The 23,517-nt window shown below is 34.9% G+C and overlaps 1 protein-coding gene across 3 annotated transcripts in view; it reads right to left on the minus strand.

The window, feature by feature from the left end:
• The window catches only part of SNTG1 (syntrophin gamma 1), a 358,445-nt gene that overhangs the window by 23,294 nt on the left and 311,634 nt on the right, over positions 1-23,517 (minus strand). For all 3 annotated transcript variants that reach the window (XM_037381799.1, XM_037381800.1, XM_037381801.1), the window contains 2 exons: positions 12,944-13,096; positions 6,907-6,999 (listed from right to left, as the gene is read on the minus strand). In XM_037381799.1, coding sequence (XP_037237696.1) covers positions 6,907-6,999; positions 12,944-13,096 — 246 coding nt within the window. The remainder of the gene's footprint in view (positions 1-6,906; positions 7,000-12,943; positions 13,097-23,517) is intronic.

Here is a 23,517-nt window from a genome sequence, read left to right on the forward strand (position 1 = left end):
AAATTTATTTCTGGAGCAGATGCTGTATACTAAGATATCTTGTAGTGCAAGGATTAACTAAACAGCATCTGGAAAACTTGATTAGGCACCCAAATCATAGGCGAATATTTAAGTGGAATTCACAAAGATTAATTAAATTCACTTGTAGTAGAATACTAGCAAGGAAGAAAGGAGGAAGATCAGTAAAAGAACATTATTTGACATCCCGTATTTCAAATAATGCAAATGAAATTGCATTAAAGCTGGTGGACATTTTTTGAAAAAGTCCCCAGTGGAAGACATGTTGTGGGGACACTCATAATAGATTTAAACTTCCATGTATGCCAACACAAGAGGCAGGTGGCCTTTTCACTCCAAGCATAGCACTACTGCAAATGAAGGATTACATGATAGAAATTAAGCATAGTCAAACATTTGCCAATGTCTGCTTGGCCTGTATGTCACAGTTCTCTTTCAAACCGCATCTCATTAATAAGAAAAAAAAAAAAAAAGATGACACCTTGCACTGGAGCTTTGGGTCTAGAGAGTGCTACAGAAGAACAAGAGCACGAGTTTACATTTTACTACTTTTTAATGTGCAGGAAGAGAAATTCTTTTGTGTCTGTAATTACATTTGGTAGCTTGGAAACTGTTTAGCTGAATTAAGGAATTATTTACTGAAATGTTGTATTAATTTGATTTAGCTAGGCAGTCTAAAAACTGTTAATTCTCCTTGCAGGAAATCAGAATGGTTTGTAATATAGCAACATCACAAATACTCTAATTGATTACTGTTGGGTCTATGAGCTATCAGTAAGAAAATGAGCAAGAGAAAGCCGGGGATATGCAGCAGAAACAGCTATAATATATGACAAAGCTGTTAAAATCACATCACAGTATGGATTTTTTCTGAAGAACTGGGTTTAATACCTTGTGCACTCATATTTATCATAGGTCTGTGCAGACATAGAAGCAATGTTTTTATCAAGGTATGATGTGTTTGACTTGAAATACATTTAGCACAGATGACAGTTTTAAGCCACTAATTCCAATTTCCATAGTTAAGTATTATATAAAAAATAAATGACAATAAAAAGGAAACAAGCCACACAGGGTTATATGGGCTTTGTCTGGAAACCATAAGCATAGTAATAAGAGTCCTTACCCTCTATAAGCTTGTTCATGAGCATTGGTAGTGAGTTTGGTTCCAGAACATTTGTGAAATATTGACTGTAGTTTGTTAGGCACGTTGGAAAAAGAATATCTATTAACTTGAAATGTAAAAGGGGAAAAAACAATATAAATACCGTTCCATTACTTTAAGAACTTGAATATTGGAATAGCTGAACAACTGTTAATGAGTTGAGGAACTTCACTGTATTAGTGATTATTCAATACTAAAAATAGTTCACAGTCAATTCAGTAGTGATTAAGAAAGAAAACTTAAAATACCATAAGCACAGAGCTAAGTATAAAACAGAAATTGCCTGAAGATTTACTGAAGACTCCACTGCATCAAAATATAAGCCAGGACTTCTCAGGTGTCCTCGGAAAATACTGGTTGAGTTTTGTGTTCTAAGAAACGTGCAAATGACATAAACAATTTCTTAAAAAATAATTACAGTCATTATATATGCCCTCCAAGAACTTGTCCAAGACACCCCTTGAATTCATTACAAGTTTTTGTATCTGCAGTGTTAATCTGGAATAAGTGAGAGTTGGACTGAATGAATTATCTGCTGTTGAACTCTGAAGTCTATACAATACGGCTTTGAGTTAAGCTTTACCCGAAAAAAATTGGTTGAATTTAGTATGAGTGGTGGTAAACTAATAGAAGTGAAGACATCCAGGAAAGAGATGGACTGTTAGAGCAGGTCCAGAGGAGGACCACACCATGACCAGAGGGCTGGAACACCTCTCCTGTGAAGAAAGGCTTAGAGATCTGAGCTTCTTCAGCCTGGAGAAGGCTCTGGGGAGTCTTTATTGCAGCCTTTCAATACTTAAAAAGGGCTTATAAGAAAGATGGAGAAAGACTTTTTTACCCAGGCCTACAGTGACAGGACAAGGGTCAATGTTCTTAAACTAAAAAAAGGTAGGTTTAAATTGAACATAAAGGAAGAAAATTTTCATGATGAAGGTGGTGAGATAATGGAACAACTTGCCCTGGGAAAGTTGTGGATGTCCCATCATTGGAAGTGGAAAGGTAACAGTTTGTACTGATTTTTCAAATACTGATCGTAAAAATTTATACAACTTACAAAGAATTAAATGCATTTTTTTTAATGAACAGTATGACGTTTTACATACAGCTTTCGTCTTTAATACCTTGCTAATTTGTCCTACAGTTGCTATGACTTTTGTACAGTCTTAATGCAAAAATGTATATGTAAATATTAAGAAGATATAGATAATTAAAATTTTATTTTTACTTTCCTTGTACTGAAAACTGTTTTCCATTTTCCATTGTTTTCTCAGATCTTTCTTGGCAAAGAGATTTTGAACTCCTGCTTCACATGAACTCCTTCACTGGGTGGAGAAATAATACTTTTAGCTTTTGTGACTAAACATGTCTAGTTTATGTTCCAGTTTATGTGAGTACAGCGATATTGTTGAAGAACATTACCATTGTAGACACACCCTACATCTGCCATCATCATAATGAAGATATCTGAATAAATTTTTTGGCTGAGAGAATCGCAACCTTTATCTTCCCGTAAAATGATGGAAAGTAGGTAATGCTTTTTTATTATTTAGGTACTCATTAAAATGGGGTTGACACACTTAGGGCAGATTTGAGACAAGTTTTCATCCTGTAGTTTGTTTGATAATTTCAGCTGTAGCAGTCAGTTGGCAACAGATTATGTTGCTTTACACAGTATTTTTTCTCTTTTCTTCTAATGCAATTGCATTAGAGCCATCCCTATCATCTCACACTGCCTAACGCCTGGTTAACTAAGAAAACAATGTCCTCCTTTTTATCCATGGTGCTATATTTCATTCTAACACACAAATTAATTAAGGTGCAACACTGCAGGTAGGCTTCTGAGGATACTAACTGCATTCTGCTTACAAAACCGGAAGTTTTAAGGTAACACAATCTGCTTCAAAATAATATGTCAAGAAGTTAAAAATAATATTTTTACCTTTTTTATATGTAAATATGTTCTATGTAAAATATTTTTTGTGAATGTTATGCAGTAGTTTACTTACATTTATGCAATTTATTTAAATGATTATTTATCAGAAGGCTAAAAACATTTCTTAAGGCATCTGTGGCAACATACTGTTCTATCTGATTAGAAAACTTGGACAGTTTCTTATTAGATTTGCTTATGTACAACTTCCATTCAAGGCACAAAAATGTTTATCTGTATTTGTGTGTACAAAACCTTAATTTTGAAGGGAGCTGCACAGTCTCTTTTGGTTTTGTTAGACTTTTTTATTATTATTTTTAGGTGATGCTCTTTCATAGCAAAGAGCAGAAAAAACTTCAGATATTAAAATTGACTACTGAATTGGTAACAGAAAAATAGAATGAATTTTGGGACACCAAAAGAATTGCATTACACATTCAATGAAACATTTGTGAGATGAATGAAGTTTTCCCAAAGACTGAACAGTGACAGGAAGACCTGCAAGACAGTATGACATGTGTCATATGTGTGAATGTGACACACAGCTCTTAATGACAATTGTCAGAAGAACGTTCTCCAAGAAGCTTTTGCATATTGCTTACAGGACTAAAGTTATGATTGTTGCGGGTTTTATGTTTTCAAGGCTCCATTTTAGGAACTTGGATTTGTAAGTGAGAAAAAAAATCCCAAGGTCTTGAATTCTTCATATTATAACTCTGTAATGAGTTTAATAGTCTGTTATTGCTATCCATTTATTTTCTTGAATTCCCAATGTACGTGTTCTGCATGCCCACTGAATGGATTAGTATTTGGCATATCTCTGGTATGCATGCTAATAGATCAGGCATTTTTAACACGGTGCCTTTATCTTAAACTGTAGTCTGCTTGCCTGTCTTTCTGTACTAAAGTAAATGAAGCAAACCCTGAAACCTTCAGGATTCTCTGCATACTGATTCCTGAACTTTACCAGCATGGTCCCTCCTTCCATTCAGGAAAATAACAAAAAAAAGAACTTTGAAAAGAAAAATCATCAAGCATTAAGGCAAAATTGATTTTATAGTCTAAAATGAAAACACAGAAAGGCAAGAAATACAGAGAAAACATGACAGTGCAAGTGGAAAAGGTGGAAGGGAAACCAGGAGATAAGTGTAGCACTGAGAAATAGGAAAGATCATTTTTCCAGCGGGAATCACTTCTGCCACACATGCAGCTCCTGAGTGGTGTCAGGAGCTTTGAGAACTAGAGTGACACAGTAGGGGGCTGGTGACAGATCTGACAGATGAGCAGGAGCACCCTGCTCTTCCTTGCAGCCTGTATATGCATGGTGAACAAGTGGTACAAACTGAGAGACTTCTAAGGCTGGTCTGGGTCCAATGAATGTTTTGTGGGCTGCTACCCACTGCAAGGCTGGCAGGACAGAAAGGGAACAGCACAGTATGTCAATTGCAGATGATGCAAAATGTACTACACTTTCTGTAGTTACAACTACTGTCTATTGACTTCAATAAAAATGTCTTTCTGCCAGTTCATGAGAAATTCTACACATCTGTTCCGCTCACATAATGCCTTATGAAGCCCTTCCCTTTCTGAAAGGAATCTCTTCACACATCTGCTAACCTTTCACACTTCAATTAAACATCTTTCAGATTCTGCACGTGTCCTTTTTCTTCAGTGTTTAGAGCCTCAAGATCCCCAGACACTTGGCTGCGGTTAATGGTCGGCTTAAAATTTCAGAACCTTTTGAATGCTGAGGCTAGGTGGCATCCCAGAAGGAACAGGTTCATTCCATGGCTTCATGGCTTTATAGATGAAAGGGAGAGAAAAAAGTAAAATTTCCTCATATCCTTACAATACTTTATGGGCCTTCTCATGCTCGGGCGACCTGGAAGATGGAAATTCCTTCTTGACTTTCTTCTGGTTGTCATCAAGCCATCAAAGCTTCACCTCAGTGGTCTTGTATTGTGGATTTTCTGCTACTTGGTTGTGCAGTGTGGTTTTAGTTTGAGTAGGTCCCCACCTTACACACTTAGGACTCTTCTGGCTTGGAAATGGAAGTCAGATGCTAAATTTTTTGCTGCACTTGTTTTAGTGTTGGAGTTTATCATGCATTTTCAGTAATACTTACATGACCTGGCAGAGAACAAGGGGCATCAGGAATTGAAGAGAAGAGCTGAATGCAAGCCCACTGGCAACGCTAACAATTGCCTTAGTATATCAGTAGTCAATTTTAATATCTGAAATGTTCTTTTCTGCTCTTTGCTATGAAAGAAAAAATCTATTTGTGAGAGCAAAGGTGAATATGTTTTATAAGTAATAGTGTTAACCAAGACGATGTCTCCAGAAATTTTGTACAACTGGAAAGGCACAATGACTTATTGGAGAAAGCAAGATAGTAAAGGTATATCTCTACTAGAGCTTCTTCCTTTGGCTAGACATCTGCTGTACATGTTCTAAGGACATATCAAAAGCATACCACAAAGGTATCACAACTCTGCAGCCATGGTAACATGTATGAAGGCAGTTGTGCTTGTGCTTTGCTGCCTGAAATGTGGTGTATGCTTGTACCAGAGATACTGGCTTTGAAAGTGTCCGAAGTCTTTTGAGAATGAGATGTGCAAGAACTGTGAAGGAGATGCAGCCTACCTTTACACAAAAGCATTGCTATAATATTATTAGAGGGTGGGGGGAAACCTACACTTTTTTTTTTTTTTTTGAGCCACTGCACTTTAATTCTCTTGCACTGATTTTTTGTGTAATACCACCAAAGCTGACAGTCACGCATTTCACTGATGAGTCATACAAGATTATTTGCCTAAAAAAAAGTATGTATGCACAAATATCTGAATTTCAATTTCAACACATCTTGTGCGAACAAAATGTAAAATGGAGTGGGAAGAATAAAAGGGTTCTGATTAGTGGAGTAATGTGGTGGGAAGGGTTGACTTAAGATAGAGGATAGGAGCATGTTCTGGAGAGAAAAGGGCATTTTCAGCAATTGCTGGTGGCAATGCTGCAGCATCTCAAAGGCAAATGGGTATTGTAGAGATGTGTAACTCAGAAAAAATATTTCATATTCTCCCGTAATAGCAGTGTTAAATAGTAGCAATAAAGCCTGCTTACATCCTAGTACTGGTCAGCAATTAGTACAAATGCACACATATATAGGGTCTCATTGATTTTACTGAGATTTGGACTTGCATTAATAAAATCTGGAAATTGATGCCATATCATTCACTTGATATAGCAAATAATTTCATCAGCTGTACTGAGCTTTTTTAAGGCTGACAGGAAAAGCATGAGACACAAACGATGGCTGATTTCTCTTTTTACAGACACCTGAATGAAAATATCTAAAACATAAACTAAGAATTTCTGTAACAACATGCACTCCCACCCATGAAACAGCAGAAGAGAAAGGCAGATTCTTTTCAAAACTCACAGATCAGCTTGAAAATGAGATCATTTCCTCTCAAAACCAAGGATGCACCAGTGAAAGAAACGTTGAACTGAAACAGTCTGGGCTTTTGTGTGAAATTAAAGAATAAAGACTTGATGTTTGTTTCAGATTGTTATTGGTATTGACTTTTCATTACCAAGCACTTAACAGAATGCAACTTCTCACATCATTTAGAAATAACCCCCCAAGTTTAAACTAAAGCATGAAAGGTTTGACAATAGATGATCTGTTGCGATAACATAAAGAAATACATTTTAAGGATGTACTACTCATCCCAAAATATAAGAAATCATGAGGAAGAATAATAATGTAGGGAAATAAGCCTTAGGACTTTACCTTTGTGGCAGCATCGAAACAGACAAAACCCATACTAAAGTCAATGGTAAGTCCCATAAGATGACTCTCCAAAACACAGGCATATGTCTTGCACTGTAAAAAAAAAAAACAATCAGAAAAGGTAGTTACCACAGTACATATTTCTTCAAATCCTTTCTAGGACCAGTATTTCTGTGACTTTATTCTAATGTTAATATATATAAAAATTATTTTTAGAAATAAGTCATCTGTGTGTAAATTTATTGCCAGTGTACTTCGAATCAAAGGATTTATATCAGTGATGAAGTTTTCTAAGTATTGTAAAAAGAGTATTTGCTTTTATTAGAGAAAAAAAAAATTAGAATCACAATTGCCTCGGTGGTTTACCAATTACAACTGCTAAAAGGAAGGTTCATTATTTTCAAACTCTTCTTTGTTTTGGTAGCCAGTAACTTCCTCTACCATTGCTGTATTCCTTTTAGATTTTCAGGGAAACATAAATGCATTTGTAAAATACCTATTTGGTATGCTGTTTATTGTGGTTTTGTGTTCTCCTAAATCTCAGTGAAAAGGGTAACATTTCAAACCATGGAGAACCTGATGTAATCATATGAATTATATTTTTTACTTCAGCAAGTGGACCAATAAATCTCAAAGGATTCTATGAGAAACCTTGAAATTCTGAAAGACTCTCATTCTATGGTTTTTAAATCTATGCATCTATTTATTTCTGTAACACCCCACTTCAATGCAGGATGTGAGACATCTTTTAGTGTCATTCTCAGGATCAAAACTATTGTTGTGCCTGAAGGCTGACTTTAGGTACAAATTGACAAATTTTGTATTTTTCATCACAAAATATGTAAAAAAAAAAAAATCCAAATCTTATCTAAGTTTCTTAAAGAAATCATTCTTACTTTACAGAAATTTTACTCTCCGGACTAAAAGAAATACAGTTGTATTCTTCAAATGTTGCTGTAGCCACTAAATATATGAAATGAGAATGGACTTATATGATCTATAATATGTCAAAGAACCAAAATATAAATTGCAAACATGGGGAAAATGCAATTTATTAAATTATCAGTGTTACAAAAGTATGTATTATTACTTTTGGCATTTTGATTATCACGGATAAATCACATGCCTTCATTTACATATTATTTAGGTGGGCTCTTTGGGTTCTAGATGGTGTTCCCCAGAACACAAGAAGCTGAAAGGCTTATTAACAGTTTCTAAGAGCTGAAATAGACATTGTAGTGAAGGAACATGGAAAAGTTCATAGCTATATAAATTCTTTGGTTATTTTAAATTTTATGTTCTTACACTTCAATATAGATTTATTTTCTGGAACTGAAATATTTGACTGATAGTTTTATTGATCAAATCAGGTCTTAACTACCAACAAACACTTGTTGGTTAATCTTTGTATACACACTTTGGAGCTCTAAAATCCAGGTTTCAAACACAGTGATATCCATCACTGAAGCTGAAGAACACTTCTTAGTTATCAGTAGGGCACAAGAGCAGTGTTTAAGCCAGTCTATAGACAAAGCATGGCCATCTATAACTCAGAAGTTAAAACAATCCACGACATGCACATTAGAAGATGATTTTGTGTTCTTGCTGAGTAACAGTAAATAATGTTACTGTCTGATCCACCAAAGGTGTCCAAAAGCTATAACCGCCTGTCAGTAAATGAAAGGTTTCCTGCTGCTGCTGTTGAGGTGGAAAACAGTGACTGGTCTGTCCTTGTAGGTTCCAACACTGAAAGAACTTTATGTACTTCACTACATGTATAAAATCTGAATTCCTACAGTATAGAGGTGCAGTTGGTCATTATAACTAATAATGCATAAACACCAAAAATTTTTAATTACAAAATCAATGATTCAGCTCTGCAGTGTTGCGGTCAGATGGTATTTGTGTTTAGTTTAGCAAATAAAAGTGGCGCTTTTTTTAAGCAGCTACAGCACAAAACTGCTATGAATATGTAAACTTTGATCGTAAATCAGTGTTAGAAAATGAGAGGATATTGCCTTTGGCAAGATCTCATTAAGAGAAGAAAAGAGTGTAAAAAATTATATTTCATGGTGACTTACTACTTAATGAATTCACATATACAAAAATGTCCAGGTTTTGCATGCAAAGCAAAAAAATGTACAGTTCTGTAGAATTATCGTGCTAACTTCTTACAAGATATAAACTACATTTTTATTGGTAGACCTCCAAGATATTTAGAACAGACATAGAAGACATAGAACCTTTACTGAGAAATAAAATTTGGCAAGGAGACAGTATATCAGATTTAAAATATTTATTGCTATCTAACTCGTGACCTCCCACCTCAGCACCAGAGGTCAACCTACAATGCGCATTGCAGCACCATGCTGAGCTGGCACAGTTACCTCTGCTTAAGCACAGCACTGTGCCTGGGCTAATTAGGCTCACTGAGAAGTTAAGATTTATGAGAAACAGGACATAGTCTTGATTCAATGCTGTGCTGAAAGAGCAACCTGCTTCCCGGGCTGAAGGCTCTTTCTACAAAAGACAGTGCACAGTTTGTGGAGAAATAGCATCTAGTTCAGCTCAATGTAATTATCGGTAGGAAGGAACTGCATTGTAACGTGAAGACCACCAGTAGTAGCTGATTCTTTACCTGTTCTTTACTTGTACATAAGAGCAGTCTATGCCCTTGGACCATGTATTGCATGATGTCCAAACAATTCTGAGAAGCAAAAATTTGAGAATAACAAAAGGATCTCTAGTTTCTTTAGGGAAGAATGTCCCTTGCTTTATGCATGTGTTGCATGCACTTGCACATGATTCTGGTCATAAGTCAGAGTAGGAATGTGAACTTTCAGACACTCATAAATGCTATTAAGATTTTTCTCATCTTTAATTTCTTTAATTTTTCTTTTAATTCAGACATTTGGAAAAAACAAAATTGCAGATACTCTTCCCAGGAGACTTGATAATTTACAATTTCTTATACATTTAACAAACACTTTAAATCATTAAAAGTGACTATTAATAATATATATTGTGGATGTTTGACTTTGGTTGCTGATTTCTCACACAGACATCATTAAAACCTTAGCAGAACTGAAGCATCCCCCTCCCAAAAGAAGCAGAAGAAATGTCAGCACTCACTTCTTGTTCTCTTACAGAATACAGAATCTTAAATTTGGTTTATGCATAATTCAGCAGGTCAGGCAGGGGCAGAAGGAGACAACTCAAAGTTGTTCCTTAGATTCTGTTCCCTCAATACACAGTTTAAATTATGGAAAGAAAGACACCTTGTAAACCTAGAGTAAGCTACCTCTGAAGCTAAGAGAAACCATACTATAAGTTCAAGATTTAATTCAGACGTTTGAACTCAGATTCAACTTCGATGGGGACAAATGTTAAAGTACTGTAACACAAAGCAGTTCACACAATAATCCTTATATTAGGGAACAAACAACTGCAATACAAACAAGACCTACAGCAAGAAAAATATTCATGATGGAAATTGTGAATATTTTTAGCATAAAGTAACAAGAAAACAAAGAGAACCTGACAATCATTGCAAATCATTATACAACCTATAGTAGTCTCAGATTCTTCGTAACAATGCTGTGAGACAGACAGTACAGAAAAAGTTTCTCCATTTCAACTAAAGTTTTTTTCTAAACTGGTATCAACTTGGCTATCTCTCTTCTTATATTTTTCTTTCAAAAAAAAAAAAAATGCCTAATTTTTGGTTTAGATATACCTCTAACAGAAGCTCTGACTTAGGCTTAAACAGAATATAGTACATATTTATAGTAAGGCATTTAAAATATGTTTTTATTCAGATGTATTCTTTAGAATAACATCATAATAGGGCCCTGAGTATCCTCTTGTTGAGATTAATGTCAATTTATACTTGTAACTGAGTAACTCTGTTATTATTTGTTTGATTATGGAATAGCACACAACACATTTGAAGAATTGTAAATGGCGGTTTTAAACTGCAGTTATATTTTCAGAATTACATGGTTTCATAGTAAGACAAACCTGCACACACCTGGATTATCATTCACATGGAATATGAACTTTCATATGAATTTGATTACATAAACCACAATTTTATATAAAATGTACAGTCGATACCTTAATTTTGAACTTGTCAACCTTCTTCCTCACAGAGCAATGAAAGAACTTGTTGGAGACAAATTATACCATTACTTAGTCAAACCAGATTTGTCTGAGTCTGCAAATTGGTGGATGAAAGCAGTAACAATTGATGAAAGAAAAATGAGGAGGCCAAGACCAGTTCTATTAAAAATTAGTATTTTTTTTTCCAAACTGAGAGACAGAAAACGAGGCAAGAAAATAAAGGAAAAAAGGTGAAATTGTAAGTGTGAGTTACACAACAATAATAATAATAATAATGAGAAGCTTATTAGTCCACCTTCACAAATTTCCTATAACCAATCTCAGGAAATCATGACTTCAAGTTCATAATTGCTACTCTGAACATCAGCAGAGTGAAAAGAGGTGAAAAGGTTAAGATTAATTTGAAGTTAAGATTATGAGGGAAATTCTTTTTGGGAAACATGGGAGCAATTTTGAATAAATGTACTTCTAAAATCCAAGAGACAAATCTAAAGTAGGAATGCTACAGCATGAACCAACATTAGAGTAGAAGAAATATGAAGTGGCTTCTGGGATAAAAGTTGTTCAAGAAAATTGCTGTATATTCTTTTGCTGATGGCACAGCAGTGCTTCTACAATGTTGCGGTCAGTTATATGAGAAGGACAAAGAATCTCAAATATCTAGAAGCAGAGGACATGTTGCAATTTTTATATAGAAAAACTACATTTACATTTTTCAGCATAATCAGAGTTCAAAAGGTATGAATAGTTCCTATAAAAGGTAGCAGAGTGCATGAACTTAAAAGTTGAACCTTCTTCAACTCCTGCTCCAACAAAGGTAATATGCATTAAAACCGACAGCAGTGTAGTTTTTGCAACAGGGATCATCATTAGTATATACAAGTTCAGTCCATCTGCATGTGTTGGTTCATAGGGCAGAAGTCTAATATTTTACTAACTAACCGTTCCTCTAAATAAACAAAAACCAAACAAAACCAAACAAACAAAACACCACCTGTCAGTACTTGCATTTGCAGAAGGATGCAGAAAATGAGTGCAGGGTAAGTCAGCATTAGCCAATACCTGCACAGGCTGATATGGTAATACAACTTTTGTAGGGGTATATACAGAATAACTCATGGCAATATCAACTAAAGCTGTTCCAACCACATGTATTTTTTATGATTAGAACATCAACTAGGTGAATTATAGTTTAATTGGGTAATTTATAATTGTGGTGGGTGTTTTTTCCCTCTTATTTTAAATCGAAAAAAGATGACTTTTTGGTCATGTGAGAAAAACAGAGCTGTCTTTAAACATTGTGGTATGTAGTTTTGCTGTAATAATTCACTAGTAATCTGTACCTGAATGTCATCCATCTCTGCTCTGTTACCCGACAATTGAGCACATACACAAGAAACAAGTAAAGTGTGAAAAAAGAATCATGTATTTCAGTTACAATTTGTTCTTGCTCGCATCCAGGAAGTACTCTAATTCAATGTGCTCTCATTCCTGATTATTACAAAGGCCATTCCTGCAAAGTTCTCTTATGTTATCCAGTAACAAATAAAGTAGCATGTAAAAAGAGTATGTAAGGATATCTAAACAGCTGGTTTTACCCCTGATTTATAGATTGTTTTTCCTTTTTTGTCCATGAACTTCAGTTAACAAATATGTATCACCTATAGTCACAATAACTCAATTCATAATCACCTGAGTACAACATAGATAGTTAGCATTTGAGGTGATCTCTTCTGAATGTTAGATTTCAAGCTGTACAGGAACACTAAAAAAGTTTTCATGCAATTATACACATAAAATATTAATAATTTGAGAGCTGCAGGAAGTTAGAGTATTTCTTGAATTGTATCATTATTGCATATAGGCCTAATTTGTTAATATACCAAAAGGTAACAATCAAGACAGTTGTTCTCACCTGTATCCGTTCAACTTCTAAAAAAGTTGCTGTTTGGAAGGCTTTTTCCCATAGTGTTAGGTCAGACTCTAGTTCCACAGAAAAGTAAAGATCTTCTCCAGATTCAGACTGGACACTGAAGCCATGTTTCCGACGGTCCAGTAGATCACTATCCTGATGAAAACCTGAAGTTATATAATCTGGCATACATCAATTCATATTTTTAATTGAAAATATCTGTGTCTCAGACCTCCTAGCATTTTTAAATGGCATTTTAAATGATACAACACTGTAGTAAGTACTGAGATCTGAGGAACTGAAAATTAGGGGTTTGGTCTAAACATTGACATTTCTATAAATTTTAAACAGGATGCCTATATTCAGAATGCTACAGAACAACACAGCATATCTGGCATAAATTCCAGTATTTTAGCAATTCACTTTTCAGAAATGTTTCCAGCTATATGCTTATATTTTTAGATAAATTCTATAAAAGCTATCCACTTTCTGTTCACAAGACAGGAACAGAAATAACACCTTCTCTGACCTACTTGACTCACCCACCCCTACCCTAGAAGGCTGGCCAAATGAAGCAAGACTTTTATTTAAACAGTATAAAGAGTCCATCTGTCCTATTTTCCCTATAGAGGCTGGAAAAAACAAGTTCCTATTTCTGGTGTCTTAAAAAATCCAGCATAATATTTGTCTATAGCTGCACACTGCCACTAGAGAGTATGGTGGCTGCCAGTGGATAGGTTGCTGGCTTTGGGCCTGGAAGGGGAAGTTACTTTTGGCTTTACATTCAACACCACACCACACAATGGATACCAGGTTATAAATATGTAATGTTTAATGATTGATAGCATTTGTAATTGGCACAAACTCAAATAAGCAAGTTAACCAGGAAATCCATCACTAAAATGGTCTTAAATGTTTGCTTTTGGTTTTGTTTTGTTTTGTTTTAATACAGGAGGCTTTATGCTACAATTCTGGCACGCAACGTGTCAGAAATTTGTGAAAAATATACTTGCAGAAACAGTTTTAATTAAATTTTCCCCTACTATGCCAAAGCACCTCTCTCAAGCCACAAGCTCACCAGCTGTCCTTGCAAATACATCTGGTAATTTGGGTATATGTAGACTGGGTGCAATTTCTACAATACTACCCCATAGCAGAGGGCACAGCTGAGATCAGCAAAGGAGACTCACAAGACAGCATTGCTTTGTGGTTATACACAATTTGAATAGAGCAAGGCAACTATAATCAGCTGTTACAAGCTGGAATAGCACTTTACACTGCTCAATCATCTTTCTGGAGCAGAGAAGCAGGAACTTAAACTGACTGAGAATGGAAACATATAAAACTGAAATATATTTTATCTGTATGAAACTATTAGAAGGCAATGGTAGAATAAACACTATTTTCGTCTTTCTTTTCATTCACTAGACATGTGACAGACCTGCTCAAGAAAGCCAGTACAGCATATGTTCGTGAATTGCTCCTGGTTCAGAACTGCTTTACAGTTTCTGGAAGAATCAGCTAGGGAGGCAATATACCCCCTCTTTGCAATCACCATGACAAGTACGAGTTGCTCAGATTTCAAAATGACCACCCACCGTGGAAGAATCTCTTTTCTTACTTCCACCAAGCCCTAAGCTTAGTAGCTCAACAGCACTAACTCACTGATGAAAAAATCAGAATGAACACAGGCTGTTAGATCTTGAAACCTGCATTTCCAAAAAAAATTAAGCGTTCTCACAGACTTTTTCCCCAAGTGTTCAGAGGGATGCGTAGTTGAACTAGTTAGATGTAGCTAAACAATAGCCTACTTGCTATGACAAATACTTTTGTCTCTTTTTTTTTTTTCCTTTCCACTCAGGCCTTTCTGCTAAAACTAAAATGTCAATGCTGCTCACAGTACATTTTGACCAGCATTCAAAAGATGTCATAATGTTGCTAATGGCACCTATGCTCTACTGCACAAACAGCCTCAAAGTGCACTGAGCGGCAGCACTGTGAGGAATGTTTATAATCTTGTGGATATGTGTAGCAACACATAAAACATACTATCTAGCACCTGACTACACAAACTTCATCAACAGGAACTGGATGAGTAAAAGCACTTGCCAGCCCTCACTTCTCCTGGGTAGAAAAGCTACTTTGTTTAGTATAACAGCACTTCTCTAACAGGTCTTAAGCAGGGTCTTAAAATCATTATAGTCCTGGAGCTACACCTGATTGAATGGGTCTGTTGGTCCATAATGAAATGGACTTACTCAGTGAGGAGTCTGACAAAACTCGTGTGTAAGGTACATCTCTTTCCCAGGGAAGGTTTTAGTTCTTCATAGCTACAACCACAGAAGAAACTAAAACTACTTCGAACTCATCTTCAGCTAGTCTTGACAACAGTCAGTAGAGAACAACTAATTATTACTAATCCAAACTCTTAAACCTCATTTGAAACAAGACTGTGGCACTATGTGGGATCACAGGAATCACTACCATTAAAGCAGTTGAAGTAATAGCCCCTGTTTTCAAATAGGAGGAAGTTTAGTGGTAGGGCTTGGTTCCAGACTGCATATCTCTGTTTACCCAGGCACAGTTAAGGTTTAATTGCATTGTTAGACTCTCCCATTCTTACAGGCTTTTTTTCCAATTGAGAAGAATATGTTGGCTATGAAAAAGGGATGAGCTCTTATGTAGAAATTGAAAAATGAAATGTTAAACGATTTACTGAAATGGATCTCCATTAAAATGTGTTTTAAAAACACAAAAATCTCAGAAGTCAAGTGATTAAAAAAAAAGCTTGTGTATTTTATTATCAACATTGCTAGCAATAATTGTACTGGATTTTACTAAGCATTGTATCAAACCTAGACAATGAAAAGAGAAAGAAGAGCTAAATGGGATCTACAATATTAATCCGTGTTTTTGCTATTTATATATGAAAATGAGAACATTTTGATTTAAAAAAGATCTTATCAATACTAGGTAGCATTTCCCCTTATGGTTTACATACACAAACTTTAGAATATTTCAACTACTACCTCGTATTGTGAAAAACAACACACATGATGTACTCATTTATTATTGGAATTTACATTTTTACATTTTGTGAAATTCTTACTTGGAATGAAAACAAAATTCAACATTTCCACAGAAATAATAATTTTCCACACAAAAATATTTTTTTTTTTACTAGTTCTATTGTATGTACTTATGATTTTGATATCAATGTCTGTGGTTAAGTCCATGGTAAGAAAATTCAAGTCAAATATATGTAAATGTTGTACTTTAGTTTTAAAAAATTTCTGACATACATATAGTTAGCCCTTTCCTTCTTAGTGGTATTTCATTCTATTTGTAGAAATACATTGCTGCAAGGCTCCCTTTAGTACTTCTTCTGTTTCTTTTCATTGCAAGATCTTCTTTTAGTTTTTCATTTGTTTTCAGACATTTAAAAAGTGAAATCTCTATTCCAAATTTATAGATATAACCATTTCCATTTGTACAGTGGATAACTGCAGGAAACAATATGCAGGCAAAGCTAAAATCCAAATGTCCCTGTAAAGGTAGGAAATTGAAGCAAATTTTTTTTCTTAGGAATCCAACTGAGAATTGTTCAAAACTCTCCACAAATTTAAGATAAATTTGTTAGGAGTCTCAAGAACACGTGTGGAGTAAGCAGAAATCTTCATTAATTATCTTTTACAAAATGGTTATTTCAGCTAAAATATAAAATGTCATTCCACCCATTTAAGAATTGGCTATGACACTGTATTTTTATAATCGCTCACTAGTCAACGATGGACATGAGCCAATTTCATGTTGATTTTTTAAGAAGTCTTTCATACTGTTTATGATTAGCTGTACCATTTGCCCCTGATGTTTTCAGTGAGAATTAATACAGATTTTCTGAAGAGTAACAGTCACAAAACTTGTAGCAGTATGCTACTTCCGTACTGGAAGGATTGCTGAAGGATGGGCTGTGAGGAAAGTCCTTGGCTTACACCCAGCTTCAGGGTAATCCAGCATCTCTGCTGACAGCATGGTATGACTCCTGCTTGCCTAATTAATAATGATGTCCATGTTAAGTGAGAGCAATAAATTTATCTAAGGGAACCAAGTATGGCTCATTAGGCAGGTCCTTTCAAGTTAAGGCAGAATGCTTCTTTATCACTAAGTAGTGACATGCCTTCTCTTCTGCAAAGGTAATCTTTTCTCTTCTGAAAGACTGCGCTCTCCAGAAGCAGCACTGCTCCTTTTCAATTACTTGTGCCTTTTCATTTTATGTATGATGAATACATTACCCATATAATGGCTATTATTTAAATCCACTAAGATGCAAGAGACCTTCAACATTTACCATATCAGTGAAAGTTGGGTTGTTCTATTCTACAACAGTCTGTGCAATAGAAAACAAAGCTAGGTCTACCGGTTTCATGGTCACAGCATGATTTTTACCCAGGAAGTGCTCAAGAACTGTCTGGAAGTCTGGTTTACCTGTTAAGTTATATGTAATACACAGAGCAATTTGGTGACAGAACCTCAAATGCTGGTTTTGAAAGGAAAAACAATTCATGTCAAATGTTCAAAACCATCCTAATCAGAGTTGTATACCTAAACAGACAAAATAGATCTTGGCTTTTGAGATGACCTTATTTGAGCTGTTAAAATTAGGTAATTAGTCATGTTTGTGATATTAATTACAATAATTCTTAATAATACACAGATAAGGAAACAAACACAACCTGTTTTCTTTGTTGACTAGTTTAGACATTCCCGCAAAAAGAAATCTGTCCTATCATAACCAAGATTCCAACCTAGCACCTCAATCAGCTGAAGATAAAAGCATTTTCCCATCAATTTAAGAGTGCAATAACTTCAAGGTGACTAAAATTAATCACATCATGCCTTTACACTTGCTGTCATCAGTGCCCTGATTATTTTACTGTTTGTGCCTCCCTTCACTTATCAGCTCCGTCCACATAAATATACATCCTTCTTTCTCAGGGATTCTAATGATCTACTTAATCTGAAAATTTGGGAACACTTTTCTTGAGCATCACCATTAGTTGCTATGGAGATGGTTCTAATAGCATTTATAGGCAGCAGGGAATAGATTCACTCCAGAATGAAAAAAAGATACTGCTTCTCCAACAAATCCTCATTAATGAAGTAATAAAGAAAGAAAGACCCATGGAGGCATGGACATGTTTGTACATAACTCATCTTATTTGGACCCTTCTGATTTTAATGTTAAAAATCATATGAGAAATGTTGAAATTGAGTGTGTGTGTGTATATATATATATATATATATATGCATGTAAATACACTCAGAATGCCAGCTAAACTAAAACTGGATATAATATTTTTCAATGCCCACATTTTATGAAAATGTTTTCTCAAGGGACAAAATAATTATTATTACAGGATAAATTTCAGTTTCAAATTTCCATAAGAAAGATCTATCTGACTGCTTGAGAGAAACAGAAATGTTTATTCCTTGTAACCTATTACATACAGCAGTTTAGCTTAAATTACTTTCCTATTCTGACTGAATAGGAAAATTAATTTCCTGTTCTGTCTGATTAAAAGATGATGCAGTCTCAAAGACCCTCATCTGAATCAGAGCAAGAGTTTGAACACAGGTTTCCCCTGAGCCAGTGCCATAACTGTACCTGTTTCTTAATGACTGCTACACAGAAATGTGTTTGTTTTAATGTCATATGAGGAAAAATTTCAAAATTTTCATAAAACAGTCTAATCTATTGGGGAAAGAAATTATTCTAATACTTTCCAGAGAAGCATTGGTGATTATTTTCTGCTAAAAAGAAATCAGAGACTAATGTAATTACAAATAGAGATTTAAAAATGTGCTGATCATTGCTTTGGAGAGTTATTAAGGTTTTGTACCTCTCCAAATTTTGAAGCATAATCTGCTGGAAATTAAGAACATATTAGAAAGAAATTTAAGAACAGATCCCAGATAAGTAAACATAATGATAATAGATAGCAATGCTAAAGAGTCATCCTATCTTTTCATTCTGAGCCCTTGTTTACAACTTTCTTAAATTTAAATAATTGTAGCTGGGGTTTTTTTTCCATGTTAGTTGCCTGCTTGAGGATATTTCTTCTTTTCATATTAAAACAGCTGAATCAGTTCTGTGAAATAAATTAGAAAAAAGAATGAAATCGGTTTGTCCATGTTAAAAATAAAGAAACAAACAAAGAAGCAGAACCACCCCCTGAAACTACTTTTGGGGCTGCTCTGGGGCCTCTGTTTTTTGGAATGGCATCAGCTGCTTCAGGAATGGGAAGAAACTTTTGCTGCCCTTGGAAGGAAAAGAAAAAAAGAAAAAAGGAGATTCACTGAAAAATTCAGTTCTGGGCAAAATTTGGCTGATACCATTTTGAAGATTTCATTCTGAACATGCTCCATCCACATGATGTATAGGAAGAGAAGAATGTTCCCTACTTTTCCCAGCTGTTAGGGGTTGTTTTGCTATTAGCCATGGAAAATGAGAACAGGATACACTACTTCTCCTTCAAGACGCTATGTACCTCTTCAAGAAAATAAAAAAGCACCTGACCCTAAAACAGAAGTGGACAGAGAAATTATGTGGAAGAAAAGTCTTACAGTTCTCACATGGTGAAATTTTTATTGGTTGTTTTTGGTATTTTGTGAGGTTTTTTTTCAACTTTAGATGCATTTATTTTAAAGGTAGGAAAATGTCTTTTGAAGGTCTTCCTCATGAAGGACACAAATATTGGAAGAATAAGAATTAAATCTGATTAAATAAAAGGCTGTAATATTACCCACCAAACTGATTATTCATTATAATAAAAGCATTATGTACTCTTCCCTCACCCCCTTTTTTTTCCCCTTTTTCCAAAGAAATCCTTACCTAAATACCTTGACAATACATTATGGCTGGCTGAGAATAGGTTAGCATAGCACAGTGAAAGCATTTGTATTGGATATCAACAAGTTAGCAAATTTCTATCAGCAAATGTGTAAAAAATTGTATTTTACATGCACTTGCTACAGAGTTCTGAAGAAAATTCAGAAGTACCTATGGAAAAGAAGATCCTAACATAAAAGAAGATAAAAAAAATTGTTAGGAAATTAATATTTCTGGTTTCAGTGTTGGCTCTGGCTTTTGAGAGTAGTATGTAGACCTCCACTGTGAAGAGAATGCACCAAAGTAAATTTTCAATAGTTGTCCCTAGGACAGAAACAAACTATTTCATATGAGGAACGGGACACAGATCCAGTGAAAAAATACAGTGTGATCACTGTTACATGAAAACCTATAGTCCTAAATTCTTTATTCAATAAAACTGCAACATCTTATGCTAAATTTAATTATTGCTATAGTCAGAAAGACAGGAAAAAACCCTCAAATAATTAATGCATGTGACCAGAAAATAAGATAAAAATGCTACACAAAAAATCTACCAAAATTGATGTATAAGAACATATTAGTGGATAAATTACTGAAATAATGCATCACTCCAGTCTTGAGAAATGCCCTAATTTGATTAAGTCAATGAAAGGTAATCTTCTCAAACTTTGGATAAATTTTGAATATCTGGGATGTCAGACATATACTTGTCTTTCCTGAGTATCCTCATTCAATATCCACATTTATATTTCACACCTTATTTCTGATCTTTTTCATCATTCCTTTTGCCTTATGTTAAAAATTTAATTTGTCTTTGTCTTTCAAGGAGGTTGCAACACCATTGTCTGTCTCATAACTAGACAGGCAGCAGAGCAATTTCTTAGAAGGAAAAGCTGATGCCTTTAACCAATAGAGACATTGCAGTAGTCATTCAAATGTATATTTTCTGTATCTCTTTCTTTTCCTCTGTGTGTTTACCATTTCTTCCAGGAAGCAGGATCAGCCTCTGAGTTCGGCAACCCCAGCCCAACACAACTGAATTGTTCTTTCCCCAAAAGGTGACAGTGTATACTGTCCTAACATTGTATTAAGTATGTCAAAAACGTAGGGTTTTTTTCCCTTTAAAAAAAAAAACAAAACCAAACAACTTCTCTAAAGTTAAAGCAAAACAGAAAAAGCCTTACTTAATAACTTCACATTTCAAGTATTTTTTGTCCTTCCTTTTCCAATTCAAATAAACACTTAACAAGACTTTATATAGAGGCAGCTGTTGTGCATCTAATAACACCATCTCTTTGCTTTCAAAAAAGTCTTATGTGTACAGTTACAGGAACATCAACACCTTTAACAACCAAGGCCCATTAAATTTATCCAAATTAACACCACAGATTGGTGACTGTATCGCTGTGTACATGTTGAAGAGAAATGAACTGACATCACATATAGAATCACAGAAGACCAGGATAATCAGGCCAGAGGTGTGGTCACCTACTGCATACCTCTATGCAAGGCCGACACAGCTACACACCAGCTTATGCTTACAAGGACTGAGTGATGGAAATTCAATGGACTCATCAGGAGTGAGAATTTGTCTTTATTGTGTAACTGAAGCCAACTTAATGATGGTCTGAATGCCAGTGGACACTGAGATCATTTATGACTTTTACTATTTTTCTTGTAAGACAATTGTAATTCTAGTTAGGGTGGGAACAGGTCCCCTTTTCTTCAGAGACATCAAATACTCTTAAATTTAAAACAAGGGGCAAACCAAAGGCTGAAAATTACTTCAACTGTTTAGAACTGAAACGCTCAACAGTTTAGCACTTTTTCTAAGAACTGGTACCTGGTTAAACCCTGACTGAAAATCTATTTTTCTCTGGATGCAGCATTAATATTCATAAAAAGGATTCATTACTTATGCCTCCTAAGCAATTTTGTGTGTGAAGTACTTTAGTGGAATCATATCAGGATGCAAATCTCAGCCATTGAGCAAACTACATTAATAACAGACCTCAAAACATGTTCTTTACCATCAATTTATATGTTTCTGTGTCTATCGGCATTAATTTTAAAATTAATCTGAATATATAAACATTTTCAGTAGTTTAGCATGTATTTTATATCATCCTTTTCCCATCGTTGGCTTATTGGAAATGGAGAATAAAATTACATGAAATTTAAGTGGGAAAACTAACATAACTGCATTTGAGGATTTTACACATACTAACAGCTAAATAAGGGAGGAAACACAAGTCTTTTGACACACCAAGTTGGTCCTGATTAATATAGTAAGGCAAGTACAGCTGCAATGACGTAAATGATACCAGTGATAAACATCAGTGATTCACCATCCTGACATATTGCCAGCATAGATTGCCTTTACAATTACCCTCACATTTCATTTCAGAGCTGATCTGACACCTGAATATGTTTCCTGTTTTATGCTGAATAAAGTGAGCTTTTTATTGTACATCTCAAGATATTTTTGCGTGACACATTGAAGATAGAAGGCAGGTGTCTGAACTACAGAAAGCATTTTCTAGCAATTAAAAGGAGATGCTTGGATGAAGCTGAAGAACATTAGTAACTCAAGTAAACAAGGCGAACATGCTTGCAGAGAAGTGCAATCTTTTCTATTCCTCATAATTTACCTGAAAAATACAACAAACTTCTTTCTACCCCTCATATGGAAAAATTGATTAAATATTTGAGTTTTTTACCAGTTTATCAAAGATATTTAAATCTTGTAAGTCATATACACCTACACATGCGCACACACTCAAACCACACACATTAAAACTGGATAGCATAAATATATGAGGTACCTAAAAGACACACAGTTCAACCATCTTTCAAGTACTGAACAGGACAAGGCCATCTGCCCCTTTCTGAAGCTAATGATATAAGCACCTGCTTCTCTGGAGTACTGAAGATCTGACCAGTTCTGACACTGAGATTATTTGGCTGTTAATGGGGCTTTACCCCTCAAAATAGAGCACAGGGTGAAACAAGATTCTTCCAGAATAAATCAGAAATATTTATTCATACCAAATTCTACCACCAATTCTGTTGAAAATGACTCATAGATACATTTTAATGTCAGAAGTAGCATCATTAGATTATCTTGTCTAACTGCTTAATATGGAACACAGATTTTCATTCACATGCTAGTGTCACTGTCCCACTGGAATCAGTTTGAATAAAATTGGTAATAAAAACACAGTGATTTGAAAGCTGGTGACTTCTCTTACTTTCCACTCATTAATCATCAGAACGTTTACAGTTAATAACTTCTTCCCAATTTGAACTTCCCTGACTTTGAATTCTACTCTCTCTCTTTTTACCTATTTCTTTTTAGGGTTAAAGAGTTCTTCTGTGCCTTATATTTTAGCTCTATTAAGGTATTTCCACCTCACAATCAACAGATCTATTGAATTTTTAATAAATTACTTCATATACTTACCAATTTATGTATTTTCCCCCTCAGGCTTTAATTTATTTGCATCTCAATAATGTTCCTTTTACATCAAACATAGCTCTGCACTGTTTGCCATTATTTCACAATGAATAATTTAATCCAATATAATTAAAATGTGATTTTTGCACTTAGCCTGCTTTACCTACTTTGCATGTCAAAAATTATTGTTTCCACCCAAAATTCTTGAGAGTGAAGACCTTTATACTT

The sequence above is a fragment of the Falco rusticolus genome, chromosome 3, assembly GCF_015220075.1.
Source record: "Falco rusticolus isolate bFalRus1 chromosome 3, bFalRus1.pri, whole genome shotgun sequence".
Lineage (NCBI taxonomy): Eukaryota > Metazoa > Chordata > Aves > Falconiformes > Falconidae > Falco > Falco rusticolus.